We start from the raw sequence: 23,765 nt of genomic DNA, 5'->3' as shown, positions 1-23,765 counted from the left end.
TACAGTAGAACCTCAGAGTTACACCAGAATTGTGAACTGACTGGTCAACCGTACATCTCATTTGTAATTGGTAGTTTGCAATCAGACAGCAGAGAGGAAAAAAAGGCAGTACAGTATTGTTAAACTACTTAAAAAAAGTATGGGAAAGTATAAAATTTTTTTGACAAGGTAAGGAAATTGTTTCTGTGCAAGTTTCATTTAAATTAAGGTGGTTACAAGAGCATTTTTCTTCTGTATAGTAAAGTTTCAAAGCTGTATTAACTCAATGTTCAGTTGTAAACTTTTTAAAGAACAACCATAATGTTTTGTTCAGAGTTACGAACACTTCAGATTTATGAACAACCTCCATTCCCGAGGTGTTCGTAACTCTGAAGTTCTACTGTAGTGTAGACAGACATGGAAACTATGTAACTGTCAATTGCACTTCAATCTGCCAGTATCCTTATCCACTTCAAGATGCTGCTCCTGATCTTAAGTGTAGCAAGTGACAATATACTCACCTTTTAATTTAGTTTCCACTTTCTAAAACTAAGAGGACATCATGTTCAAAATACTTAAAAATTAATGTATTCATTTGACAAGCATGAAGCATCTTAGTTCAGTAAACACTTTTTGTTTTAAGTATTTAGTTTTTCTCTAGATTAAAATTGTCCAGACAATTGAATTTATATTTAATAACTATTAATGAAGGTCTGTCTTAGATTTATTAGAACCACTAGTCCTTTCAACTCTACAACCTCTGACAAAGTATTAACGGTATCTGCCAAAAATTAGGTAATTAATTGTCTGCATATCATTCAAGTAAACATGAAAAAAATGTCAGAAACCAAGGTCTCGTGCTGCGCTTACTCAGTCATCAGGCAGCCAACAAGCAAGCCACCTTACTGCTATAGCCAGTCAGGTGGTTCTGCTGTAGCTTAGCTGCATTTGATGGTTTCCTGATGACTTGGCAGGTACAACTGAAGACCTAGATTTTGGGTTTACTCTGAAACATGCAGAACCTTAATTACATTATTTTTGGCAGATACTTTTACTACTTTGTCAGAGGTTGTAGAGCTGAAAGGGCTGGTAGTTCTAAGATAAAAGCTTATGTCAATTCAAATTCATGAACATTGTTCTATAGGTTTCAGAGTAGCAGCCGTGTTAGTCTGTATTCGTAAAAAGAAAAGGAGTACTTGTGGCACCTTAGAGACTGACCAATTTATTTGAGCATAAGCTTTCATGAGCTACAGCTCACTTCATCGGATTCAATATAAAGAAATCTTTCATAGTGCAGAGATGTTATGCAAGATAATAATATAGAAAAGTTTTCCCTAGTAGTTTTTTACAGCATCAAAAACAGTCGATGGTGCACTGTTAATGTCAGCAGTCTTCCTGCAAGCATTCTAACAGTATAGTTCTCTACTGCAAGGATGTACAGTATGTTGGCAGAACTTCAAGTGTCTAGATGGCACAGAAGAAGTGTACTCTTATGACTCATGAAAGATTCTCACAAATGCCCTGAGGACCTAAAATGTTGCTGTCCGTGCAGATGTAGAGAGAGCCTTTACATGGATTCTTAAAGAAACATTCACTTCTGTAAATATGTTCACTAGCATTCATTATGCCTGATGTTTTACTGAGATGAAACCCAGAGCTACAGTTAATTTACTGATATAGCACCTGATCCTGTGAGTTGCTGATTGCCTCTTGAGAGCACAGAGTGAGCTGCAAAGTGTGGTTAAAATTGCCTTCTCATTTTTTTTGCATCAGTGGAGCATTATTTCCAAATTCTCTTCTGCATAAGAGAAGAGGCTTTCACTGAGAAGTGTTAGAGAGACAAGGTGGGTAAGGTAATATCTTTTATTGGACCAACTTCTGCTGGCACAAGTCACAAGCTTTCGAGTCACACAGAGCTCTTCAGATTTGTCTTAAAATGACTATGTAAACTTCAATAGCCTAGGATTTCATGGTGGGAAAAGCACTTTTCATCTTCGTGCACAAACATGAATGTGAAAGCTGGAGTTTTCCACCTTTTCACAAAACCAGCTAAAAGTAAAACGTCAGTTTTTGCGTTCACATTTTTTCAAAGAATTACAATATAGTGGATGCCCGTTAATCATAATCCTGAAACTAATAGCAACATTTTGTCAGGAGCCAGTCTTGTCCCATTGACTTTAATGTTATTGGGATTTGAATATTAGCATCAGGCATGCTGTTTATTAACTTCTTTGAAAAAACAAAACAAAACAATCACTAGCAAATGTGTGGGGTTGCAACCAAGGAAAGAAGTGCTGAAGCTGCATGTTACCTCTTCCTGCGCTCTCCAGGCTGCGTCCTGCCTTGACGCTGGGGGCTGGCACTTCCTCCTTTGGCTGGATGGGGCAGGGGTCTGGAGGGGGGCAGTCAGGAAGGAGAGGGGGGGTTGGAGGGGCAGGGGTCTGGAGGGGGGCAGTCAGGAAGGAGAGGGGGGGTTGGATGGGCAGGGGTCTGGGGGGCCAGTCAGGAAGGAGGGGGGGTTGGATGGGTCTGGGAGGGGGCAGTCAGGAAGGAGAGGGGGGGTTGGATGGGGCAGGGGGTCCAGGGGCGGTCAGGGGACAGAGAGCAGGGTGAGGGGTAGATGGGGCCATCAGGGAACGGGGGGGTTGGATGGGGCAGGAGTCCCAGGGTAGCCATCGGGAGCAAGAAGTGGGGCGAGGGGGGGGAATAGGGGGCAGGAGCCAGGCCATGCCTGGCTGTTTGGGGAGACGCAGCCTCCCCAACTGGCCCTCCATACAATTTCAGAAACCAGATGCGTCCCTCAGGCCAAAAAGTTTGCCTGCCCCAATATAGGATCCTGGAAGCTAATAGCTTTTCCCATTGTCTTTCAGGTGTATGCCAGGATGTTCTTATCTGTGGGAGTCATTCTGTTGTCTTTTTGCTTGTTCTTCCAACTGTCCCCATTGAAGTAAAACAGTGAAGGCATATAACAAATATTGCATTACCTTCATGTAGTTATACAGTCTATCTCCATAAATAGGTCACATACAGTATTCATGAGATTATCAGATTGCAGCTCCATGTCCACCTCATCCCCTTCATCAAATGTACCTAATTAATAACTTCTGTATAATTTATAATTCTCATTAACCTTAACTACTTTATTAATCTTTTTTCTCTTTCCTCTAAAATCTAGAGGACAAAGTTTCTTCTTTCTCTTCTCAAGAATTTTCAGTGCCGAACACTGATAAATGCCCTTTTGTTTGTGTTATCTCAGTATAGTTGTTTTTAACTCTAATTCTCTGTTCTTGAGGAATCTCTCAGTTTCCTCTCTAGAGTCAGTTAAAGATCTCCTCAGAAGTACTAGGGCACAGGTTAGTTAGCATTAGTGTTCCATGGATAAAGGCCGTATTTCATATGTTAGTGTACAGCAATGGTCCATTTCTGTCAGCAGTTCCAGTCCCATAAACATGCATCATAAGATAGAAAAATAATCTGTGCAGATTAAGTAAAATATCTTTTTTTTCTTTTCTTTTTTTAATTATTATTATTGCAGGTAGAGAATGCAAGGAAGCATTACAATATACAGATTTCTCGATTAACAGAAGAACTTTCTGCTCTTCAAATGGTACGTTCTGGACTGTGTAGAAAATAACTTTTATTGGTCAAATTTTTTGAATACCTTTTTGTTAAATTGACACATGTTCATTTGTATTTATCTATTATCGTACACTCCATTTATAAGAATCAGCTGCATATAGTGATCAGAACCACCAAACTAAAATACACCATTTGTAAAAATCAACCATTTTTAAGAATCAAATCATTTAGGATAGATGTGATTCTTATAAAAGGTGTGCACTGTAATGGATATGTAAACTTAAACATACAAGAAAAAATCTGTTTTAGACTTTCAGTAGGGCTGGTTGAAATTTAGACAATATCAATTGTCAGCAATTTTGTGAATGTGGATTCTCTGTTTTAGTCAATTCTCTGTTCAAAATTAAAACTTTTGGACAAAGGGAATTAATTAAAATTATGGGTCAACTATAGTTGTTCAAGTGATTGTTCATATCGATTCCAATTAGATGTGTGCACGCCACGTGCGTAGTCGTCAGAATTTTTTTTCCTCTAGCAGCAGCCCTCGGGTCAGCTGTGGAGCCCCCAGGAGTGGCGCCTTCATGGTGCTCAATATATGACCCTGCCGACCTGGCACCTCCTCAGTTCCTTCTTACCACTATTGACAGTCGTTGGAACTGAGACATTTCCCTAGCTCTTTCTTTTCTCTCTGTTTCTTATACCTTTTTAATTAGTTTTTATTTTAGTAGTAGTTCATAGCGGTTGGGCTGGGGGGTTTACCCTCTATCCTGACTACTTTTTCTTGGGAGGGCTTTCATGCCCAAGTCCTGCTCCAAGCCCATGCCAGTGGGCAACCCCCATGATGCTTGTCTGAAGTGTCTGGGGGAGGCTTACCAAGCCAATAGGTGCAGGATTTGCAAAGGGTTTTGCCCCAGAACCAAAAAGGAGCAAGACTTTTGCCTTAAGCAGCTCCTTATGGAGGCAGCACTTAGACTTCAGCTGCTGTCAGTGTGGCAGGACCCAGCACTGAGTTCTTCAGTGTGTAGCTCCCTGGCAGCAGTGGTGGAAGCGGCGCTGCAGACAGACTCTAGCAGAGACCCACAGCACTGCCTTTTCCCGGCACCGCTCCCACTCCCCAGCATAGAAGCGGCACCAGAAGCAAGGGAGGAGTGGCTCTCAGTCCCAGAGGCCGCCCCCTCTGGAGCCAGCCAATGGGGCGTGTCCTCGTGAGGAGCGCCTAGTGCTGAAACTTGCGGAGACAGCACTGTTGACTTCAGCCCTGCAAGGGGGACTGTCGAGTCTGGTGCCATTGGACTTCCGGGCCCACATCATCGAGGAGGTGGAGCTGCCATCCACCCTGGACACCTTTGTGGTCGCAAGGGACCTCATCATCATGACCGCTCCAAGGTCACCTACGATTCAAGCCAAGCTTCTCGTACCACCCTGTGGGTGTACCACGAGGCCCAGGGTGCCCAGTCTAAAGGCTCCCAATCTGCCACCTCTGAACTGAGGGTGCCAGAGGCCTCAGCCTGTCGCCCCACCCCTGCGGATGCTGAGGAGACACCGTGCCCCCACTTCCCCCTCGGACCAACTGCAACTCTGGTTTCTGAGTCTGGTGCTGCCAGCGAAGCAGGTCATCAGGCTCCTGAAGAGCAGGAGAGGTGGGAGGACCCTGTTCCCCCATTGGCCTCTTGGGCCTTCTCCCCAGACAAGGCTTTTGCAGGCACTTCCATCTCCAGACCGCCTCCTATAGACAGCCGCGCCCACCAGGACCTCCTGCGCAGGGTGGCACACAACATGGGTCTGCAGGCAAAGGAAGTGGAGGAGTCAGAGGACCCAGTGGTCGACATTTTGGCCCCTGAAGGTCCTTTGAGGATGAGACTGCTCCTCATCAAAACTATACAGGCCAATGTCAAGACTATCTGGCAAACTCCGGCCTCCATCCCTCCCACAGCCAAGGGCATTGAGAGGAAGTACTTCATGCCCTCAGAGGGGTAGGAATACCTCTTTACACACCCGCAGTCCTGTTAATTGGTGGTTGCGGCAGTAAATGAGAGAGAGGCAAGGGCAGCAAGCCCCAGTGCCCAAGTCCAAGGAGGCCAAGCGCCTGGACTTGTTCGGGCATAAAGTGTACTCCACGGAGGGGCTCCAGCTCAGGATTGCCAACCAGCACAAGGAGCTTGTGCCACCTGAGTCCAGGGAGGAGTTTGGAGCCATAGTAGAGGACGGCAAGGCGGTGGCACGGACCTCTTTACAGGCCTCACTGGGCACTGCGGACTTGGCAGCGTGCACCTTGTCCTCGGGTATTGCCATGAGGCGCATCTCATGGTTGCAATCCTCAGGCTTACCGCCCAAGATTCAGCAGACAATGCAGGACCTGCCTTTTGATGGGGCGGGCCTATTCACAGAGCAGACTGACTCTCAGCTGCATAGTCTAAAAGACTCAAGGGCTACTATGAAATCCTTGGGTATACACACCCCGGCAACCCAACAGAAGCATTTCAAGCCCCAACACCCCAGCAGCTCTCCTACCCTCCTTGGCCAAGGCAGGACTTTTACAGAAGAAGGGGAAGGAACAGCGGAAGGAAGCCTTCCAGCCCTCCTTCCAGACTAGGCCAGGGCCCAACCAAACCATCGTCGGGTTCCAAGCAGGCCTTTTGAAGGGACGCCTGAGGACAGCTTACCAGTCTCATTCCTGGATCCTTCCCCACCCTTTTTGAATAGTTTGTCCCACTTCTACCATGCCTGGACCCAAATAACCTCAGACCACTGGGTCCTCCACATGGTGGAAGTGGGATACTCTCTCCAGTTCTGCTCCTACCCTCCGCCCCCATCCCTCTTCAGGGACTCCTCTCATGAGCAACTCCTTAACCAGGAGGTGCAGGCGCTCCTCACCATGGGAGCGGTGGAGTAGGTTCCTCAGGAGCTAAGGGACAAAGGATTCTGCTCCTGATACTTCCTAATCCCCAAGGCCAAAGTGGGTCTCAGGCCCATCCTAGATCTGTGTGGGCTCAACAAATTCGTGGTAAAGTTGAAGTTCTGCATGATCTCCCTAGGCACTATTATCCCTACCATTTGGCCTCTCAGTAGCCCCTCCGAGTGTTCACCAAGTGCATGTCGGTCGTGGCTGCTTTCCTCCGTCGCCAGCAGGTGCAGGAATTACCCCTACCTCAACGACTGGCTGCTCGGGGCTTCCCCAGGGCACAGGTGCGGTCCCAAATCTGTTTGGTTAGGTGCACGTTCGAGCGGCTGGGTTTCCTCCTTAACTTGGGGAAGTTGACCCTGGAACCAACCCAGAGAATAGAATTCATTGGGGCAGTGTTAGACTCGGTCCAGGTGCGGGCCCTTCTACCGGAGTCCCGAACCATCAAGGACATAATTCAAAGCCTCCAGAAATTCCCAACCTCAACAGCAAGGGGGTGCCTGAGTCCCCTCGGTCACATGGCTTCTTGCACTTATGTGATGTGGCGTGCCAGGCTGTGGCTCAGGCCATTGCAGGCATGGCTCGCCTTGGCCTATTACCGGGGGCGCATCAGCTTGAATTCAGTGGTCACGGTGCCAGAGCAGGTCCTCACGTCCCTCCCCTGGTGGCTCAACCCCAAAGCGGTGTGCGGAGGTGTCCCCTTCCACAACCCTCAACCTTCCTTGTCCCTGGTTATGGACGTGTTGACTCTGGGATGGGGGGCCTCCAGACACAGGGCCTGTGCTCACAGGATGAGCTCTCCCTACATATCAACATCAAGATGCTGAGAGGGGTTCGCCTCGCTTGCCAGGCCTTCTAGACCCAACTGCAAGGCCAGTGCACAGTGATTCTAATGGACAACACCACCATCATGTTTTACATCAGCAAGCAAGGGGGAGTCCGTTCCTCTCCCACAGCTGAAGGGCCCCCCATCATAGGGGAGTTTTGCATAGTCCACTCCATTCACCTGGAAGCATCCTTTCTACCAGGAGTTCAGAACACGCTGGAAGACCACCTCAACAGGTCCTTCTGCACACACGAGTGGTCCATCCGTCCAGATGTCATACACCTCAATTTCCAAAGGTGGGGGTTTCCCCAGGTCGACCTGTTTGCCACCCGACACAACAGGAAGTGCCCAACGTTCTGCTCTTTCCAGGATCACAGCCCAGACTCCCTCATGGATGCATTTCTGCTACTCTGGAGAGGTCGCCTGCTCTATGCCTTCCCCGCCTTCTCTCTCATGCACAAGGTCCTGCTCAAGCTCTGCAAGGAGGGGGCAAAGGTAATTCTGATAGCTCCAGCGTGGGCTTAACAGCACTAGTACACCACGCTGCTGGAGCTGTTGGTGGATAAACCGGTCACGTTACCGCTCCTCCCCAACTTACTCAGGACCACGGTTACCTCTGTCACCCCAGCCTACGGTCCCTCCACTTCACGGCTTGGAAGCTTCATGGCTGAACCCCATGGAACTTCTGTGCTCAGAACATGTAAGGGAGGTCCTCCTCGGCAGCAGGAAGCCCTCTACTAGAGCCACGTATCTGGCAAAGTGGAAAAGATTCTCATGTTGGTGTGACCAACGTTGCACAGCCCCTCTCCAGGTACCGGTACCCCCCATCTTAGAGTACCTCCTACACCTGAAACATCAAGGCCTGGTGGTGTCCTCCATAAGGGTACACCTCGCTACTATCTCGGCCTTCCACCCATGTGCGTCTGATGGATTGGTCTTCGCCAACCCTATGGTTGGTCGCTTCCTCGAAGGTTTGGACCATCTATATCCTCAGATCCGGCAACCCGTCCCTGTGTGGGACCTTAACCTAGTCCTTTCCAGGCTCACGGGGCCCTCATTCGAACCACTCGCAACTTGCTTCCTCCTGTATCTGTCTCGGAAGGTAGCTTTCCTGGTCTCCATTACGTCTGCGAGAAGGGTGTCTGAGCTAACGGGCTTCACCTCTGGCCCACCTAACATGGTTTTCCACAAGGATAAGATGCAACTCAGGCAACACCTGGCCTTTCTCCCCAAGGTGGTGTCGCATTTCCACATCAGCCAGGACATTTTCCTTCCTGTCTTTTACTCTAAGCCTCGTGCCAGTACCCAAAAGCAGTGATTACACTCCCTTGATGTTCAAAGAACACTAGCTTTCTACATCGAGTGCACTGAGCCGTTCAGAAAATTGAACCAGCTGTTCATAGTGGTGGCAGACCGGATGAAAAGCCTCCCAGTCTCATCTCAAAGAATATCCTCCTGGATCACGTCGTGCATCCATACATGCTATGAACTGGCCAGGATACCAAGCCTGGCTTTTTCGGCACACTCCACGAGGGCATAGGCCTCATCATCAGCGTTCCTGGCCCAGGTCCCAATCCAAGAAATCTGCAGAGCAGCAACTTGGTCCTCAGTACATACTTTCACTCTCACCACGCCATCGTCCGGCACGCCAGAGAGGATGCAGCTTTTGGTAGAGCAGTGCTGCAATTCTTAACTCCTTTCCTTTCCTTAACTCTGACCCCGTCGCCTGAGTAAGGCTTGGAAGTCACCTCATTGGAATTGATATGAGCAATCACTTGAAGAAAAAACAGTTACTCACCTCTCGGAATTGTTCTTTGAGATGTGTTGCTCATATCCGTTCCAAACCCACCCATCTTCCCCTCTGTCGGAGTAGTCTGCAAGAAGGAACTGAGGAGATGCCGGGTTGCCAGGGTCATATATTGAGCACCATGAAAGCACGACTCTAGGGGGCTCCACAGCCAATCCAATGGGTGCTGCTAGGGGAAAAACTTTCCAATGACTGTGCACGCGGCATGCACACACCTAATTGGAATAGATATGAGCAACACATCTCGAAGAACAACCATTACAAGAGGTAAGTAACCGTTTTTTTCTCCTACTCTTGTGTTCTGCATTAGATGAACTGAATGGAAGGTATTTGTAACTAGCTATCCTTTAAAGATAAATAAATTAATCATTACTTGTACCCCTTTTCTTTCTCTCCTCATATATACCTGCTGTATATACAATAATGAATGGAGTATCTGTCAAGAAAGATTTCAGAAATACTCACTATATCTCTCTTATCCCATAAGAATGTGGCTTGAGTTTAAATTGGCTTCAGCCCTAACGGATCCTCCCTAACTATTACTTATTTACATGCCAGTAAATTACTCTGTCGTAGAAGACACAGATATTGGATAATTACTTCTCCAGAGAGTTTGCAGCCTAAATATACATACTGTAATCCTGGTCCATGGGTAACTGTACAAATGAAACACACATCCTGTAATCAAATAGAGGAAGTTGAATGATTTAACAGATTTGAGAGAGGTGTTTTCCATGTACTCTTAATTTTTTTATGTTCTGATTGTCTGCATCACACATTCTCACCAAGAAAGTTTAGAGCAGCATGAGTAATAAAAGAAAATACTAGAAGTGATAGCATTTCCATTTCTTGCCAGGTAAATAAATAGTGGGCTAGATTCTGTACTATACCTCTCTGGAAGTGCAATAGAGAAGGCACAACTCAGGTGAAGGGAGGCAAAATTGACTTTATGCCACCATTGCATCTCCATAATTCTGGGCTCCTCCAGGGACTGCCATGGACTCCAAGGGTAAGTTAGAGCAGCCCTAGTGGCTGCTCCAATTTATGGCAGCCCTATGTGACTGGCACAGAGTGGTGTAGGAAGGCAGTGTGGGACTGCTATGTCATCCTTTCCTGACAGCTGCCCTGGAGGTATCTTCTGGGGAGCTGTTGCAGCCCCTTTATGCTGTTGGGGCAGCATAAAGGAGCCATCCACAGCAAGGGCTAGCCTCTAACTCAGTGAGTTACAGGGTACACCAACATGTATGATACTTCATAGACTAAGACTTACCACCTAGAATAATGCTTTGCAGTTATCGGACATTTCCCCATGAGAAGTAGCTCTCCACAGTCCTTCATTTTTCCAGACTTTGAGGCAGCCTGCAAAGTCTTTCAAGTTACTCTAAATGTTGAGAACCAAGGTGCAATTTTGTATAGGCAATACTCCTGCACCTACTTCCTTCAAAGCATGGATTGCTCTGAAAATTGACTATGTACTGTTGCATCTTCTTAATCAACAGATCTGTACTAGATATGTTCAATCATATTAGCTCACTTTAGTATATATCTTTTGCAAAACAGCTGCTTAGACATGGGTTAATTTAGCAAAATAGTGATCCAAATGTATGTGTAGAGCCATACGTAGGCTGTTTAAATACAAATTCAAAACACTTTTTTTTAAATCTTTCTTCCTTTGGGTGATCCATCTCTAGGATCTGTGTTTTTGCTATCACTGATGATTATACTAATGATATAATAATCTTAGCTTTATTCTTGTTCTGAAATTTTATTACATTTAACTTTTGAAATCATAAATAAAATGAGGATTTTTGGATAAAGGGGGAGGCTGAAGAACATAATTAAAATGCAAGGATCCTTTCACAGACATAGCACGTCACCTCAATGAACAAATATAGAATGCATAGATCTTCTATACAAACAGCTGAGATAATGAAGTTTATGTCAAGTAAAAAGCTGCATTTCTTAAAGTACATTGTTGAGGAATATAAACAGCATTAATGATGGATTCAATTATCAAGTAACATTTTTTCTTTCAATTTTTCTCCTATGTTCAGCAAAAACACTCTCATTTTGAGGAAAGGCATGCTGAAACTAAGTTTAAAAAAAATCTCATTTTGGTAGTTACCTGTGCTACAGTAACAGGTATCAGTCACACAGCTATTTGAACATATTGTGTATTTTAGCTGAAGGGCATAGTGACAGTTATAGTAAATATTGCAAAGATGTTTACATTATAAATGGCCTTTTTTAATTGCATAACCTTTCATCTTTTGGACTGAAACTTCTTAGGTTTGATTTCTTCCTGAACATTAAATAGTTTTTTGGGAGCTTTTTCTTTTTGGCTTTTTAGCAAAAATGATATGGCCATTTTCAAATAGAGTGGGAAAAATAGACACAATTTTTGCCATTATAAAAAGTCTTTGCAACCCTTTTGGACAGCTCTAGTGCCTCATTGATTTTGGTTAGAAACTTGAAATACTGCACACAGTAGTCACTTGATAAGACACTTACCTTTTGGTGGTTATGTGGAAATCTGTTGACTTCAGTAAGGATTGCCTCATTCAGTACACAAAAGCATGTACCAAGTGTAGCAGAGCTCTTCAGGCACACCTGCTTTCTTCAGTGAGAGATGTACACGCTCTAAGAACATAAGAACGGTCATACTGTGGGACCAAAGGTCCATCAAGCCCAGTATCCTGTCCCCTGACAGTGGCCAAGGCAGGTGCACCTAAGGGAATGAACAGACAGGTTATCATCAAGTGATCCATGCCCTGTCATCCAATCCCAGCTTCTGGCAAACAGAGGCTAGGGACACCATTCCTGCCTATCCTGGCTAATAGCCATTGATGGACCTATCTTCCATGAATCTATCTAGCTCCCTTTTGAACTGTTATAGTATTGGCCTTCACAATACCCTCTGGCAAGGAGTTCCAGAGATTGACAGTGCATTGCATAAAAAAATACTTTCTTGTGTTTGTTTTAAACCTATGTTTGTGTTTTCTTGTGTTTGTTTTAAACCTGTACCTATTTGGGGGCCCCTTGTTCCTGTATTATGAGAAGGAGTGAATAACACTTCCTTATTTACTTTCTCTATACCACTTATGATTTATAGACCTCGATCATATCCCCCCTTTGTCTCCTCTTTTCTAAGCTGAAAAGTTCCAGTCTTATTAATCTCTCCTCATATGGAAGCCGTTCTATACCCTAATCATTTTTGTTGCCCTTTTCTGAACCTTTTCCAGTTCCAGTATATCTTTTTTGAGATGGGGTGACCACGTCTGCATGCAGTATTCTAGGTGTGGGTGTACCATGGATTTATATAGAGGCAATATGATATTTTCTGTCTTATTATCTATCCCTTTCTTGATGATTCCCAACATTCTGTTCGCTTTTTTCACTGCTGCTGCATATTGAGTGGATGTTTTCAGAGAGCTATCCACAATGACTCAAGATCTTTCTTGAGTGGTGTCATAAATATAAAGGGAAGGGTAACCACCTTTCTGTATACAGAACTATAAAATCCTTCCTGGCCAGAGGCAAAACCCTTTCACCTGTAAAGGGTTAAGAAGCTAAGATAACCTCGCTGGCACCTGACCAAAATGACCAATTAGGAGACAAGATACTTGCAAAGCTGGAGGGGGGAGGAACAAAGGGTCTGTCTGTGTGTGTGATGCTTTTGCCGTGAACAGATCAGGAATGCTCTTCAGAACTCCTGTAAAAAGTTAGTAAGCAATCTAGCTAGAAATGCGTTAGATTTCCTTTTGTTTAATGGCTGGTAAAATAGCTGTGCTGAATGGAATGTATATTCCTGTTTTTGTGTCTTTTTGTAACTTAAGGTTTTGCCTAGAGGGATTCTCTATGTTTTGAATCTGATTACCCTGCAAGGTATTTACCATCCTGATTTTACAGAGGTGATTCTTTTACTTTTTCTTTAATTAAAATTCTTCTTTTAAGAACCTGATTGCTTTTTCCTTGTTCTTAAGATCCAAGGGTTTGGGTCTGTGTTCACCTACGCAAATTGGTGAGGATTTTTATCAAGCCTTCCCCAGGAAAGGGGGTGTAGGGCTTGGGGGGATTTTGGGGGGAAAGATGCTTCCAAGTGGGCTCTTTCCCTGTTCTTTGTTTAACACGCTTGGTGATGGCAGCATAGGGTTCAAAGACAAGGCAAAGTTTGTACCTTGAGGAAGTTTTCAACCTAAGCTGGGAAGAATAAGCTTAGGTGGTCTTTCATGCAGGTCCCCACATCTGTACCCTAGAGTTCAGAGTGGGGAAGGAACCTTGACAAGTGGTAACAGCTAATTTAGACCCCATCATTGTATATGTATAGTTAGGATTTTGTTTTCCAATGTGTATTACTTTGCATTTATCAACATTAAATTTCATCTGCCATTTTGTTGCCCAGTCACCAAGTTTTGTGAGATCCTCTTGTAGCTCTTCGCAGTCTGCCTGGGACTTAACTATCTTGAATAGTTTTGTATCCTCTGCAAATTTTGCCACCTCACTGTTTACCCCTTTTTTTCAGATTGTTTATGAATATGTTAAATAGGACTGGGCCCAGTACAGATCCCTGGGGGACACCACTGTTTACTTCTCTCCATTCTGAAAACTGACCATTTATTCCTACCCTTTGTTTCCTATCTCTTAACCAGTTACCAATCCATGAGAGAACCTTCCCTCTTATCCCATGACTGCTTATGTTGCTTAAGAGCCTTTGGTGAGGGACCTTGTCAAAGGCTTTCAGAAAATCTAAGTACACTATATCCACTGGATCTCCTTTGTCTGCATGCATGTTGACCTCCTCAAAGAATTCTAGTAGACTGGTGAGGCATGATTTCCCTTTACAAAAACCATGTTGACTATTTCCCAACAAATTATGTTAATCTATGTGTGACAATTTTGTTCTTTATGATTGTTTCAATTTGCCCTGTACTGAAGTGGGGCTCACTGGCCTGTAGTTGCCAGGGTCACCTCTGGAGCCCTTTTTAAAAATTTGGCATCACATTAGCTATCCTCCAGTCATTTGGTACAGAAGCTGATTTAAATGATAGGTTACAGATGACAGTTAGTAGTCCTGCAATTTCACATTTGAGTTCCTTCAAAACTCTTGGGTGAATACCTGTTGGATCATATTAAAGAAGTTCTGTATTAAAATCACAAATGAGTTTGATTCCCCATAGTTTAAATTCCAGGGTATTACTAATTAAGAGCTCTCTTGGTTTTTGGTACTGTTTCTCTCCCTCTATGTGTGACACTTGCAAGCTGCTAATTGTGTTAGTACATTCTAAGACAGAGTCTATTCTCAAAGCAATTCACAGAGAGAGAGACTCAAAGCAATACTCTAACAACAGAAACAGCACCCAGAGACTCCCCACCCTTTTGTTGTATTAACAATTGTGATTAAAATAGAGATAGAGGATGTATGTGGATGGATGCTTGGTGTGGATAATAACTGAATGATCAGGGAGGTGCCAGCCTAAGAATCCAGTGTCCATCGGCTGAAGAAGGCGTCAAGTGGAAATAACCAGAGGACCCCCCGGAGGGCAGACTGGAATCCACCCAACAGCCTCAAGGATGGGAGAACCAAAGAACAAGATAACATCTTGGAGCCGTCAGGAATGTGCTATCTGCTGATTGATTCAGCAACAGCATGATGAAGCAATTCCCATAGACTGGCATAGGAAGAAATTCCTATAAAAATAGACTCTAAAAAGTGAGAACTTTGGGGGTCTGATTCTGCAAACCAACTTCCAGGAGCATCAGATGAGCATCTGACAAGGCCCTGCTCCCTCCTCATGTCCAGGCCACTTGGCCAGTGGCTTGGCATGAGCAACTCTAAGGCTGGTAACTATGATAACAACCTTGCAGAACCTGTGTGTGTGTGTATGAATGAATGAATGTGTGAATAAATATGAGATTGAATGGAATGTTATAGCTATAACTAACTGCTTACTATGATTCTTTCTGTATTCACAATAAATGTGGTATTTTGCCTTTTTCCCTTTAATAAGATCCTGCTGGTTTTTATTTTATTGGTACAACATACCATCAGGCCCTGGAGACTTATTGCTGTTTAGTTTATCAATTTGTTCCAAAACCTCCTTCAATGACACCTCAATTTGGGACAGTTCCTCAGATCTGTCACCCAAAAAGGATGGCTTAGGTTTGGGAATCTCCCTCACGTCCTCAACAGTGAACACCAATGCAGAGAATTCATTTAGTTTCTCCACAATGGCCTTATTGTCTTTGAGTGCTGCTTTAGCATCTTGATCGTCCAGTGGCCCCACTACTTGTTTAGCAGGCTTTCTGCTTCTGATGTATTAAAAAAAAAATTTGCTATTACTTTTGGAGTCTTTGGCTAGCTGTTCTTAAATTCTTTTTTGGTCTTTCTAATTATATTTTTACACTTCATTTGCCAGAGTTTATGCTCTTTTCTATTTTCTTCATTAGGATTTATCTTCCACTTTTTAAAGGATGCCTTTTTGCCTCTCACTGCTTCTTTTACTTGTTTAACCACGATGGCAGTTTTTTTGGTTCTCTTATTATGTTTTTTTAAATTGGGGAATACATTTAAGTTGAACCTCTATTATGGTGTCTTTAAAAAGTTTCCACGCAGCTTGCAGGGATTTTACTTTTGGTACTGTACGTTTTAATTTCTGTTTCACGTACCTCCTCATTTTTGTGTAGTTCCCCTTTCTGAAATTAAATGCGACAGTGTTGGGCTGCTGTGGAGTTTTCCCCGCCACAGGGATGTTAAATTTAATTATATTATGGTCACTATTACCAAGCGGTCAAGTTATATTCATCTCTTGGACCAGATCCTGTGCTCCACTTAGCACTAAATCAAGAATTGCCTCTCCTCTTGTGGGTTCCAGGACTAGCTGCTCCAAGAAGCAGTCATTTAAGGTGTCAGGAAACTTTGTCTCAGGATCCCTTCCTAAGGTGATATGTACCCAGTCAATATGGGGTAGTTGAAATCCCCCATCATTATTATTATTATTGAGTTTTTTATTTTAATAGCCTCTCTAATCTCCCTGAGCATTTCAGAGTCACTAACACCATCCTGATCAGGTGGTCTGTTACATAGCCCTACTGCTATATTCTTATTTTTCAAGTATGGAATTACTATCCATAGAGATTCTGTAGTACAATTTAGTTCACTTAAGATTTTTACTTCATTTGATTCTACGCTTTCTTTCACATACAGTGCCACTCCCCCACCAGCACGACCTGTTCTGTCCTCCTGATATATTTTGTGTCCTGGAATTACTGTGTCCTATTGATTAGCCTCATTCCACCAGGTTTCTGTGATGCCTATTATATCAATATCCTCATTTAATACTAGGCACTCTAGTTCACCCATCTTCTTATTTAGACATATAAGCATTTTAAAAACTTGTCATTTTTTGGCTGTCCCCTATTGCATGATATAACTGAATGGGACTTTTTTTTTCATTTGACTGTTTCTAATCAGATCCTCCCTGTATTTTATCATTTTCCATCCTCTCCTCCTTATTAGGATATAGGGAATCTCCATTTATAGATCCTCCCCTAAGGAATGTCTGAATCACATGTTCCTCCACACCTGTTGGCTTCCCCCCCAGCCCTTAGTTTAAAAACTGTTCTACGACCTTTTTAATTTTAAGCGCCAGCAATCTGGTTCCATTTTGGTTTAGGGTGGAGCCCATCCTTCCTGTATAGGCTCCCTCTCTCCCACAAGCTTCCCCAATCTAAACCCCTCCTCCGTACACTATTGTCTCATCCATGCATTGAGACCCTGCAGTTCTGCCTGTCTAACTGGCCCTGCGCGTGGAACTGGAAGCATTTCAGAGAATGCGACCATGGAGGTCCTGGACTTCAATCTCTTACCTAACAGCCTAAATTTGGCCTCCAGGACCTCTCTCCTACCCTTCCCCACTCAGATCATGGTCCACAAGCAGGTCTGCATTAAAGAAATTCCACTTCACTTTTCTTGCCTTATTGAGTGCTTATTTTGCACAAAACACAGCATTCTACATGGTGGAATTTTTTTTTCTTTTTTAATTTTTTAATTTTTATTTAAAAGATTCCTCGGAAGCTCCATTTAAAATTAATATTAAAGTTGAAAAAGAAACCAATGCCAAAGTTAAGGAAATGCCAAAGTTAAGATTCCTCAAGCAACATTAACTCTACTCTCTTTTTTTGTGTGTGTGTACTTTGCACCCCTAACCTGATCTTGGTGACCTTTGTTTAGAAATTTGGCATTATTATCCATATGTGAAGAGAATGCCTAGATGCTTAAGAAACACTATTATGCAAGTAGGAGAACATAAAATGTATTGCTGATAAAATAGGCTTTGCAATATGCTTGAAGCCTAGTGGCGGGCGTTTATGGATTAGTTTATAAATGATACGTTAAGGGTGTATTTTTGACTAATGTATAATCTAACTGCCAAATGCAAGTAGAAAATACTAAAGATTAAGTATACTAGGCATTCTGTAGGTAGAAAGGTTAAGAATTAGAATGAGACCTAGCTGAGGCCCTTGTTTTTAGAATAGGTTAGCCTACGTACTTGCCCTAAGGTTATAAAATTTAGCAATATCTGCTTGGCACAAATAAGTAAACCACAAAAGAATGAGTACATTGCCAGCTGCACAAATAGGTTTAAAACAGTGGATTTTTAGGTACTTTCTGCAGTAAGGTAAACATGGAGCTAACCACACTGATATTTCAAAACTATTAAGAAATTAATTGAAGCAAATGGAATACTAACTGTCAGAAATTAAATCATGGTTCGCTGGAATTCTATGTCTGTTAATCAGAATACCACACATGGGCAAGGGCAGAAACATTGTCAATTTATAATCTAAGATCTGTGTGGGAAGAATGGGAAAAGGTATACAAGAGATGTGTATATCCAACCTGTTGTTGGGCACATCAGGTTCCACAAAATGGTGTAAACTGGATTGTGATGAGGTACTCCCTTGGCTGTATTCTTCTATCTTTGTTTTTCACTATTCTTAGGAATTTGTGAGTATAATAATACTAAGAATTGTTCTCTTATTTCTGTAAATTTTTTGTAGTATTCTTTGATATGTATATTTATTTGGCTTTTAAGTTTTTATGTATCTACTAGTGTGTGGCCAGTCCCCTTCTTAAATAATAATATTTGCATAGCCACCAGGATAAAGAACTTGTATTAGTGACACGGGAAATTTTGCATCCCATCTCAGTACCAGGTTACTGTACATATATGTACTACTGTAATCTTTAGTGATATGATTACATACTATTTTTCCTAAGTATCTCTCCATGCCTCATTCAGGACAGAGATTAGATGGTACTCAGTAAATTAGCAGGAATAAATAAGGAATGAAGTGACTCTTGAGGATCTGTACTTTTTGGGAGGGCTGGGGAACAAATTCTGTTTGCACTTATCAGGATGTTAGTACAAAGTAAATGAGATTTTGTACCAGTGTAACTGAGAGAAGATTTGCATAGGATGGATGTTGTACAGTGAACATTAATAAAGGAGGAATTTGTAAAGAACGAGGTAGGAGACCAGAGGAGTGTGGATGGTGTGCAGTGAATTAGGTAAGCATTCACTCATTGACTAATGAGGATTTAAAAAAGTACCACATACTTTCACTGCCCCTTATCTAACCTATACACTGAATGAGACGGTGGCTCTGCAGGGAAAAAAAGGATGCACTTAGAGTACGTCATAATGCCCATGCAAAAATAAAGTGAACTAAGTTTGCATGAGCAACCTTTTAGCTTTAGTATTTCCTGACTTTGGAGTGTTTCCCTTTGCAGCCTTAACTTTCATTTAACACATGTTTTTGTTGTTCTTTTGGTTTGATGTATTTAATGCCCTTAGAAAATGGTTTGACTTCTTATAGGAGTGTGGAGACAAGCAAAGTCAAATTGAACGGGCCATTAGAGAGAAGCGAGCAGTGGAAGAAGAACTTGAGAAAGTAAGAATGCAGATATTCAGTTTTACACTTTAGCTTTTCTTTATTGTATAATATTGTCTTAAGTTTCTATTTCACTATTTTCTCTAATATCATTGAGTTAAATGGGGTGAAAGAATAGACCATATGCTTAGTTTTGTATTTGCTTGTTTTTTGTTTAATTGTAAATCCAGTGATGGAAATTGAAAAATACATTTTATATTTCTAATAAATTTTAGAGTTATAGTAGGTGGACTGCAAAAGATGGCTCTTGGAGAATGTTTCTAAATTCCTAACTCGTTATTCAGTATATATTCAGCATAGTCGTATTATCTATGTTCAGGATATGTGTCTAACTGTGTTTATAAAAGCCTTACAACTGTTTTAAAGGTATAAAAACCAAATAGGAGTAAGAAGTGTTTAAAATGGTTCAAAGGGTGTAAATAGATGCAATAATGAAAATTTAAGCAAAAGAAGATTTAGGCTGAGTATCAGAAAAATTAACTAACTGCAAAATCTATAAGACTGTTATCCCAGTAGTAGCAATGGAAGTCCCATTCCTTCAGTTACTGAAAACTGTGATGGAAAATGGAATGGATAACTTAATGTAGGCAGCAATACTACACTGACAGCCATCTGTGTGATAAAATGAAATTTACATGTAAGCCTATCCTTCAGATTTACCGTGAAGGCAGAGGAAGTGAATGTGATTACAGAAAACTGGAGGAACTACACCAAAGATGTCTGATAGCAGAACGTACAAAAGATGACCTTCAGCTGTGTCTACAGGCGGCACAAAACAAAATTAAACAACTGGAAATGAAGTAAGTACAGGAACTCCTCACTTAAAGTTGTCCTAGTTAACGTTGTTTCATTGTTACGTTGCTGATCAATTAGGGAACATGATCATTTAAAGTTGTGCATGCTCCCTTTTAATGTCGTTTGGCAGCCGCCTGCTTTGTCCACTTCTTGCAGTAAGAGCAGCCTGTTGCAGCTAACTGGTGAGTGGTTGAAACCAGGATGGAACGGCAGCCCCCTATCAGCTCCCCGCTCCCTTAAATTTCCTGTGCAGCAGGTGCTCAGCAGGCTATCAATTGCCTGCCGTTCAGCTGTCCCTCCTGCCACTGCAGTGTGCTGCTCCTGCCCTCTGCCTTGGAGCTGCTCACCAAAACTCCTGCTTGTTGGGGAGGAGAAGAAGAGGACTAATGTCAGGGTGTCCCCCTCCCCCTTGCTCCTGCACCCCGCTTACCCCATCTTCCATAGAACAGGGGGGGACACACGGACAGAGGGAGCTGCTGCCTGGTCCCAACTTGCTGGTCTAATTAACAAGGCAGTGTACTTCTGACCCCACTCTTCATACTTAAAGGGGAAATATGCATATCTGTCTCTCAAACACACACTGGGTATGTGTCTGTCTCTGTCTGCCCACCCTCCTTTCCTGCTGCCTTGTAGAGTGTGAGACTTAACCCTTGAGGGCTCAGCCAATTGCTAGTTCATCATTTAGCAGTAAGGCATTCCCTGGGAAATATCCCACCCTCTGACTCCTCCATCTCAACCAAGCTTCACAATCATCATCACTGTGTACCGGCATTAAATTGTTTGTTTAAAACTTATATATAGGTGAAAAAAATTTCCCTGGAACCTAACCCCCTCATTTACCTTAAGTCTTATGGGGAAATTGGATTCGCTTAACATCGTTTTGCTTAAAGTCGCATTTTTCAGGAACATAACTACAACGTTAAGTGAGGAGTTCCTGTAACCAGTATGACCTACTAATCAGTATTTCATTCAATATTTCCATCTGATCGAAGTAGTCTTGTGTCAAGTGTTTGTATTTTGTCGTAAGTTCTTATTCAGAAGTATGAATAGTAGGTTGTCATAATCATTTTTTTTTTAAAATATGCAGCATTGGATGATATTATAAGTGAGGACGACATATTTTAGAACTAAACAGATTTTCTTGACCAGATCAGAGCTGAAAGCAGTTCTCTTACAAAGGAAAAAATAGAAACCATTTTTCTGGCTAATAATCCTATTTTAATTGTTAATGTTATCTGCTTGGAAAACCATTTTTTGCAAAATATTCAGAAGAATTCCTATTTTTTAGAGTCAGCATACAGTAGGGTTCTAATTGGTCTATATAATACCGTCTGTGGTTTTGTCCTCCCCAAACCACTGCACAGGACGCCCATACTATTACTGTGGTAGCATCCAAAATGTGCTAGGTACTGGACAAATGTAAGTCTCCACAATCCTTCCCCTAAAAAGTTTATAATCTAAACAGATAGAGTTTGAAGGGTGGAGGAAAGGAATACAATATATATTGCTGTGCTGTGCTTTGCTTTGCTTGCTTGTGTGTGTTGTGGAAGGTGGGAGTATCTGAAGTTGAAGAAGAGTCAATGAATGGTGGAAAGGGATTCTGGGAGTTAGAGGAGAGTGGGGGAAAGGAACAGGAAGCTGATGGGGAGGAAGGTAGAAATAGGGAAGAGAGGAGAGTGAAGAGCAAGTAGATAGCAGGCAAAATGTGTGAGAATAATGAGATTGGTGCAGTTAGAGGTATGAGGTGGGGGCAAGATGTAGGTGGGACTAACAGAAATAGAGTAAATGAGAGGAAATTATCCAGAGTAGAGCCTTGTGAATAGTCACTTTTTCAGTTTGCTGGCCGAATTAGGGGTGGGTGGAGTTTTGGATGGACCCAAAACAAAAAACCAAGGGGGAAAATTTGTTTTTTTTTTATTTCAAGTATTTTTTTTTTAATTTAAAGCAAAGATAAGTTGGAAATACCATTCACAAAACCCCGGGAGGTCACAATACAGCCCTTCCCCTTATAGTTAGGGTTGGCAAAACTTGATTTTGATTTTTATTTATAACGTTGACTGATATTGATGTTTACTGTTAAGCATTTTTTCTAATTTGTATCAATTTACATTTGCACAAAATCATATATTTTAAGCATTTTTTGTTTTTATTTAATATTTGACAGTTATGGGAAGTTAGAAGGGGTCAGACAATTATTTAATGACAGTAGACATTGAGATTCATAAAGTAAAGCTTTGTAACTATTAAAACACAAATGGTCAACATCACATGTCAAAATACACAAAGTAAATATCCTCAAATCAAACTCTAATTTCTCAAGCAACATTTTTCTCACTTTGCCTCTATAAAGTTTTATTTTTTTTTTTTAGTTGGTTTGTGTATGTACAGTGAAATGGATGTTTACTAATTAAAATCTCACCCTTCCAAGTCTACTTATAACCTGTTGTCCCATGGTTAGAGCACTCACCTGGAATGTGGGAAACCCAGGTTCAATTTCCTGCTGTACCTGCTAGGGAGCAGGGATTTGAACTTGCGACTCCCATTTTGTAGGTCAGTGCCCTAACGACTAGGCTAGAGGGAATTCTGGGTTGATCTCTCTCTGTCTCTCCTGTTGAAGCTGTTCTGCTTTCAATAAATAATATTAATTGAGCCAGAGGGAGACTGTATATCCAAGTGATTAAGGCACTCGTCTTGGATGTGGGAGGCCCAAGTTGTTCCAAATCAGGCAGAGTGGGGACTTGAAGCCCACCTGCTCTCCCATATCCCAGGTAAGTGCTGCCCCCACAACAGTATAGAGTATAAGGGAGCACCCCCACCACTGAAGTCAAGTGGCATCTAAGTCCCCTTGAAACTATTCAACAATTTCATGTCAAATCAACAATCAGTTTTGGTCGAGCTGAAGATAAATTTTTCAGCAAATGAACTATTCAGCCAAAAACATTTGCCCTACGATAATCCAGAGTCCAAATTTGAGTTCAATTAATTATTTACTTATGTATTAGTAATTTTTTGTATTATCATAGTGGCTAGAAACTTATGCTTGGTGCAGTACAAACATAACAGAAGACAGTCCCCTTCTCCAAGGGCTTAATGCAGGTTTCCTGAACTTTGGCCTCAACTCTGGCTATCCTGTTCCCTTGTGAAGTCCAACCTCCTATATCTCAAACGCAACCATCCTTTTTAATTAATGTAGTTAATTTATCATATGAAGATTTTGTATAGTTAATTTTCCATGGTCATTCAATGCTTGGCCTCTCTGAGGCTGACAAAAAGGAAATTTTAAAATTGAATTAAATATTTTTGTGAATTTTTTTGTGGCTGTTTGTTCCTCTTAGACATAGACATCACACACCCAGTGGAATAAAAATTAATTTCAAAAATATTTGTACTTTTAAATATGAAGCATTAAAAAGAATTCACATGTTCACCCATCCACAAATACATTGATGTTGACAAGCATTATGAATTTTAAAAATAAGTATTTGGCCTTCAAAATACAAAATATAATTAAAGATTCTAATTAAAATGCACACACAAATGATAGGGAAACTTAGAAAAGTGTAGACTGAACTTGACTTAACTCCTGAGTTGATAGTCTAGTGAGATTTGTTTTCCCTTTTCAGCTCCGAGGAAGAGATATCTCGTTGCCAGGAAATGGTTTGCAAGCTGCAAAGCATTCTGGATTCTGAAAGAGAAAACTCTGGCTCTATTAGTGAACAAAGACTAAAACTTCATCAAGAAAATGAACAGCTGCGTAAAGAAGGAGAGGACTTGAGGAAACTGGTCATGGAGGCACAACAAAAAGCTAAATTAAAGGTACTAGCAAAACAGACTAAATAATAAAACATTTCTGGTTATCTAACTTTAACTGGAGCCAAACTAACTACTGATGGCAAACTGGGCTCCAGTGGAGTTATATCTGC

General features: G+C 42.2%; 1 protein-coding gene across 1 annotated transcript in view; it reads left to right on the top strand.

Annotated features, from left to right (window-relative positions):
- Positions 1 to 23,765, top strand: part of SCLT1 (sodium channel and clathrin linker 1) — a 128,454-nt gene that overhangs the window by 52,971 nt on the left and 51,718 nt on the right. The window contains exons 15-18 of the mRNA XM_048847332.2: positions 3,515 to 3,586; positions 18,973 to 19,047; positions 19,702 to 19,847; positions 23,466 to 23,658. Coding sequence (XP_048703289.1) covers positions 3,515 to 3,586; positions 18,973 to 19,047; positions 19,702 to 19,847; positions 23,466 to 23,658 — 486 coding nt within the window. The remainder of the gene's footprint in view (positions 1 to 3,514; positions 3,587 to 18,972; positions 19,048 to 19,701; positions 19,848 to 23,465; positions 23,659 to 23,765) is intronic.

This window comes from Caretta caretta, chromosome 4 (genome assembly GCF_965140235.1).
Source record: "Caretta caretta isolate rCarCar2 chromosome 4, rCarCar1.hap1, whole genome shotgun sequence".
Taxonomy (NCBI): domain Eukaryota; kingdom Metazoa; phylum Chordata; order Testudines; family Cheloniidae; genus Caretta; species Caretta caretta.
Note: the sequence above shows the minus strand (reverse complement) of the source record. Positions and strands in the feature narration are given on the sequence as shown.